At 41.9% G+C, this 6,514-nt stretch overlaps 1 protein-coding gene across 2 annotated transcripts in view; it reads left to right on the top strand.

Annotated features, from left to right (window-relative positions):
* Window positions 1–3,289: 3,289 nt before the first annotated feature.
* The window catches only part of LIPI (lipase I), a 28,284-nt gene continuing 25,059 nt past the window's right edge, over window positions 3,290–6,514 (top strand). Inside the window, exon 1 of one of the 2 annotated variants that reach the window (XM_019528746.1) lies at window positions 3,290–3,422. In XM_019528746.1, coding sequence (XP_019384291.1) covers window positions 3,398–3,422 — 25 coding nt within the window. In that variant the 5' untranslated portion in view covers window positions 3,290–3,397. Of the gene's footprint in view, window positions 3,423–4,052; window positions 4,280–6,514 lie in introns of those variants that run through there. The other variant, XM_019528745.1, reaches the window with a different exon arrangement.

Genomic DNA, 6,514 nt, shown 5'->3' with positions numbered 1-6,514 from the left:
TGTCATTGGTGCCCACGTGAATAAGGAGCATGGGGTAGTGGTCTGTGGGCCTGTCTCACCAGGCACTCTGAAAATGCATCATAAAATATGACTTCCTCCACAAAGCATTTACAATCTGTATAGACAAATCAGGCTAAGGGACTATTTTCATCCTCATTTCGCCACTGAAAAATGTGTTTCAAAGACATTTAGGATCATGTAACCTCCTAGCATGATCAAATAGATTTCTCTGCAAGAGCGGAGGGAAAAGCATAGACAAATTGCCCTTCAAGAGAGTGTAACAGGCCTGTAAACTCGTCATTCCAGATGCTTAGTAATATCTATTATAATTTACAAGCATTTTTTCAATGAGTAGCCTGGTAGAAGTAGTGATCAGGATGTGCAATCCATGGGAAATTGAATGAGCATAATTTTGGCAATTATATGTATTATCTGCATAGCAATGGAGTAAAACATGGCACATTACACATTACATCCAGTCCCTCCAGAAGTTCCCTAACTAGTTCCTCACTAACCCGTGGCCCAAGTGTGCCTCCCCAGGGCCCAAGGGGGCCCCAGCAGGGAGGTGACTGTTCTGGTCCCTACTTAGGAAGATGGAGGCAAAGAAATTGTTAAACATTTTAGCTTTGTCATCTGGTGTGACGACCAAATTCCCCAACGCGTCTTGCAGGGGCCCCACATTACCCAGAACCTTCTTTTTACTCCCTATGTATTTGAAGAGGGACTTATTATCCTTAATCTGGGAAGTTAGCCCTAATTCCATCTCTGCCCTGGCCTTCCTGACTGCCCCCCTACATCCCCAAGTGACTGAAGTATAGTTATCCCTGGTGATGTTCCCTTCTTTCCAGTGGGTGTACGCCTCCCTTTTAGCAAGGAGATTCCCAGATGCTTTTGGTGAGCCATGGAGGCTTGTGTGCCCTCCTGCTCCCTTTGATCCTCGTTGGATTACCTTCCTTTGGGTTTTGAAGATTGTCTCCTTAAGGAGTGACCACTCTCCCTGGACACCTGGCTTCCCTTCCCTCTGGGACCTCAGCAGTCTAATTGATTTCACACAGACGGCTCTCTTTGAGGCACTTAACTTCTTCACTTCCACATGAAACTTCTTCAAACACAACTAGGGCATGTCCAGACAAGCGGAAATGTCCGTTTCCCAAGAGACAAGTAGTAGCCACACACCTTGTGCCACTGCTACTTCTCCCTGGGGAACGCGCATGCCATGCGCTCTGGTGTGGTAGGTTACTCTGGGTAAGGTAAGGGAGGCTGGGGCTAGCAACTGTGCTGGTCCCATCAGCTTTACCTGAAGTGCTGGGGGCCTCCAGGAGCTACAGTTGCAGCACTCCTGCAGCACGAAGCCTGGCTGGTAGCTGAAGCATGGCTCTGGCCAGTGATGCTCCAGTTTTGGATGGCGTGTGCGCTGCCGCCACGTGTGCTGCCCCACTTCTTTTGACATGCGTTTTTTTTGACTGCCTGCACAGCAAAGTAGCAGTGCAGGAAACACTTGCATATGCAGTGAGTGGCATTGGAGATGGGTCGTCAGTGCCACATACCACGTGTCCGCACTCGTCTGGAAGTGCCCTTATAGTGCTAAATGAACTTAAAACACCACAATAGCCACAACTAGCCAGTTTTGCCAAGAGGTGATCATAGTATACCAGATCAAAGGCTTTTTTGAAGTCAGGATATACAACATCAATCTCTTCTCCCTTGTCCAGGTGATAGGTCACCTGGTCATAGAAGGAAATAAGATTGGTCAAGCAAGACCTACCTGCAACAAACTCATGCTGGCTATCCTGTAGGATGTTGGCATCAGCCAGTCCATTAAGGATGGCCTCTTTAATAAACTTTTCTAAGATCTTCCCTGGGATAGAAGTCAGGCTGATAGGCCTATAGTTAGCCAGATCCACTTTCCTCCCTTTCTTGAAGATAGGCACCACATAGGCCTTCTTCCAGTCTTCAGGCACTACACCAGAGCGCCAGGAGTTTATAAAGGGGTAAATCACCCCATCTAAACTGACCAGTCAAACAACACACACAGCTCCTAATCATGCATCAATCACTCGAAAAGATACTTTTTCAATAATGGACCCACTTTATCTTGAATCACCTCAGGAGTGGGACAACTTCACAACTGTCACTCAACCTCACTTTCCTGCCACTCCTGATCTTACACCCACGTGCGCTCAAACTGGTCTTAAGCTCATTTACTTCAGTAGGGTTGAAAGTTCAGATTTTATTACAAATTTCCTTCACACTTAAGCAAATCAACTAAAGTACATTAACACAAGAGAGGGGAAACATAACTCAAACAGTGTAACAAAACTACCCAAGAGCATGGTGAACCAACTTTCCATTGATGCATAACACTGAAGACCTGTGAAGTTGACAAGAATATTTCCAGTGACTTAATAGCCTTCAGAACTGTCTTCTGTTGCTTTCTGCTGGATCACTGACAAAAATGGCAGATTACTTCTGAATTTATATGCACTCCATGGCCATATGTAATGCTGCTACTATCCTGCCTGTTGTTTTGCAAATGCCTTCCATTTCTACCAGTGCATTTCATAGGGATTTCTAATATTTATTGCACCTCACTTGTTTCACCATGATTTGTAGGATGAAGATTGTATTGGAAAAGGAGATACACTAGGAAGAAATTGTGGGAGACTGTCTTCACAGACAGCAATTTTTGCTGAAACTTACACAGTAAAAGAAATCGAACATAACAATATAGTGTTTGAGTTAGCAGATTTGTAACTAAATGATTTTGTTGAGCAGGAATTGAAACCTACTTAAAATAACTCATTTGTGCTAAACAATGGTTTGAGATGGAGGGGAAACAGGAAAAATAAGGCAAACTAATGAACTTCAGTGACAATAGGAATTTGGTGGAGATATCTCAGAAACAGAGAACAAAGAAGTTGGGAAGTCAGGTCATTCAGGAGAAACCCTGTGAATATTATCAAGACTTCCAGTATCATCTGTCCATGTGTGATCTAGGACAGGAAAAGGTTACATTGAACAGGATTCATATTTTTTTAAATGATAAACATGCGTGCATGTCAGTGCACAAAGGGTCCTTCTGACTGAGACCCTTTTGCATTTAGAAAATTTAAAGCATAAACTGCAGACATTTCCCCATCTTCCAGACATGAGTAGTTCCATTTGCTATCCTCTGTCCATTGTGTTATTTACAATAGAAATGTAATGTAACTGTAAGAAGGGATTCTTAGGAGCAGCTACCAGTGGCAGAAATCCAAACAGTATAGCTTTGTTAAGAGTAGGAGCCTTTTCATGGACATCAGGCCGTGGTTTCAGAGATGTGGTTTCTCATTGGACTTTAATGAATTGTTCCTGTGGCCTGTTGTAATGACAAGAAGAGGAGGCCAAGAGAATAAACATGAAGGAATCTTCACATGGAAAATGTAAGTTAAGATTTCTCCCTGTGCACATACTTTAGCTGGTTTTATGAGTTTTCCTGAAGCCAAAAGGCTTAACTAAGTTCCACAATACCCTCATGGGATGCATATATTTTATCTGTTTTATAGGTGGAGAAACAAACAGAATGATGTTAAATGTCCAAAATAACATGGCAAATGATTACATCAGAAATATAAGTCCGAAGTTCTGACTTCTAGATGCATGCTTTATATTCTTTGAAAATGTATAGGATTAGATTAGAGGGAAAATCTTCAGAAAGATCACAAGGCAATCTTTCTTAGGGGGCATTTATAGGAATGCAGTTACTAAAATTCCATTTTTAGCCCTAAGAGAGAAACAATTTCCTAACCAAAATAACATTTTTCTGCTTGTTTCTTTGCCCATTGTATAACACATCTTCAAACACACCACAGGGTGGGTTGTCTTGGCATTTCATCAGAGCAGAGAGGGCAAAAAGAGTGATGTACATTTAGTTCCTCTCCTCTCAAGGATTCCACGTATTTGATGAATGGCAAAGTAGAGACCCATGTTCAATAGTTCCTAAGAACAGAGGACAACTGATAATTAAAAAAAAAAAAAAGGAAGAAAGAGAAACTGCCTTACCCCCTTAGTTATGTAAATAGGTGGAGCCATGAATTGCAGAAGCTTAAATATAAGCTCGGCAAAGTAATTTCCTGCTCTTCGTCACATCTAGTTTATCAATAGCATTTGTCACAGTAAAGGGAAAGCTAGCGTGTTCTAAAGGACAAGTCAAATCTTCTCCGTTCCATTGTGAACGTTCACTATTTCCATATGCTGAGGTCCTGTTTCTTCATCTGTTTGATGTGCTGGGTGAGATCAGGTAAGGGAACCAGTAAGAGTTACTTCTGACCATTTTCCAAACAAAGAACAATAACTTTTTAAACAGCAAAATATAAATGATCAATTATGATTAACTATGACAAACCTTCCAATTATAATTCATATAGCAAACTTAGTCAAGTTAACCTGATTTATTTCAATTATTACAGAGGTTTTCAGCTTAAAGTAAATATTGAAAAGCATGATACCTTATCTCTTTCTGTACTTTGTACGCAAACTGGTATGACTACATATGCTTTGTGTCCTGAAGGCAGGTGAAAAGTGTTTTACTTATTCTGAAGTAATTTGATATTAATCAGCAGTTGTTTACTAAGGATGAAGACTTTCAAAGTAGATAGATAGATAGATAATGAGAAGGCAGGAATCAGTTTTTTTTTATAAGCACTATACATTTGTTTGTTAAAGTCCATTTGATCAAAATATGATTAGTTTAATTAGTTATGAATTTCTTTGTCAGACCTGCAAAAGTTATTACCCGTAAATGAACGTGAAGAAATATCACTCACAGAACTAGATGAAATGATAGATTTATAAGAATTAAACTAATTGCCCAACTGATAGCTCTAATTTTTTCTTCTATAAAAATTCCTGTTTGAGTACTCATGTGTTAAAAAGCAATGTAAGCAATACTTATCAATGAATGTTAAAGAATTTGAAAAACTTCCTGTTTGCTTAGCTGTTACTGCTGAACAGTTAAAATTATTTATTCATATTTCAAAACCACCTGCTGTAGTTTTCATTTTATTCCACTATGTAAAGTACATATCTTTGTACAAACCAGGCAACATATTTTTTCTCTGTTTACTTTTCAGTGAATACCTTTGTGTTAATTTCATACTTTTAAATAAACACCTAAGTTATAAGTACCTTTTGTGTAGCATGCTGCTCAGTTCTTAGATTTCAGCTATGTCTGATTGTCCCAAAAGGAGAGACTTTTATATTTCCATAGACCTGTTTTCTAAGCCTATGCGAAGCAGCTAGTATTGGCTTTGGATTCAGGGGACAGGGATTCAATTCAGTGATTCCAATTACTGTCCTGAATCGATTCGGCCAAATCTGATTCTGAGATTTGCCAGCAGACAAATCTCCAAATCAGCCAGGCCAGGCCTGTCCCCCGCCCACTCTCTCAGCCCGGCAATGGCTTGTATAGACATAGACATTAGGGCTGGAAGGGACCTCAGAAGATCATCGAGTCCAGCCCCCCATAGGGTTAGGAATAACTATAGGAATACAGTTCTCTACAGGTAAGAGCAAACTCATCATCACTGACCATGGCTGTATGTGCAAGGCAATTTTGGCACAAATCTCCATGAAGGTTACACTTCTGCATGTCCATTGCCTATCACCTAAGGTGGCCAAAACAATCTGCTCCTACCAGTTGCTGCTTATCTCCTTGGCCCAGAAACACTGCTTCATGACTTGGAGTCAACCCCCTATCCGATCAGCCAGATGCCGAGCTGCAGCCAAAACAGCTTTAGGGGAGCAGTATCTACTGCTGCCCAGTACAAGCCAGATGTAGACACAGCCCCACCCACTGTTTGGTAGCAAGTACACGTGAGCTTCTCCCCTAACCTTTGTTCTTGAGGGCAAATGAAAGTAGCAGCAGCCATTGAGGTCCCACAAGTTAATGACACTGGGCCAGCTAGGCTATGACTGTATACAGATCCACAGCAGGTGTTGCTGGTGAAAGCTCTGACTTATGATCAGTGATGGCCACACCAGTGTACCAGAAATAAGGGCAGTTATTCAAAGGCACAAGCTACACAGTGACCAACACCAAAGTCAATCCTACCAAAATGTCACCACCTACGCAAAATGTAAAAGCAGGTGCTCTGTCAGCACTTGCAGTCAAGGGATCCTATGGAACTTGACCAGGCACGCTGCGATGTGTGCTCTCTCCAGTCACCTACTGGTGGAAAAGCAGCAGTGCAATCAGCCGCTTGGAAGGGAGATGTGTAGAGATGTCAAACCCATACCTTCTCCATTCTAGATGATGGGGCACAACCAGTCCCACAAGAAATACCATGTCTTGTTTATAGCTTTAGTTACTTCTCCATGTGGCATGGGGCAGTGGGGGACACTGGGAATTGTCCCACTGCCCAGGATCACCCTCTGAGTAAGCGCTTTTTTTTTTTTTTAAATCACTGGGAGCAGGGGCGGGCGGAGCAGCCATGGCAGGGCTGGGGGAGAAGGCACAGGCTGGGGGCTGGCAGAG

Source organism: Crocodylus porosus, unplaced genomic scaffold, assembly GCF_001723895.1.
Source record: "Crocodylus porosus isolate Cpor-Errol unplaced genomic scaffold, CroPor_comp1, whole genome shotgun sequence".
Classification (NCBI taxonomy): domain Eukaryota; kingdom Metazoa; phylum Chordata; order Crocodylia; family Crocodylidae; genus Crocodylus; species Crocodylus porosus.
The sequence above is the reverse complement of the archived record's forward strand: the minus strand, read 5'-3'. Positions and strand labels throughout refer to the sequence as shown.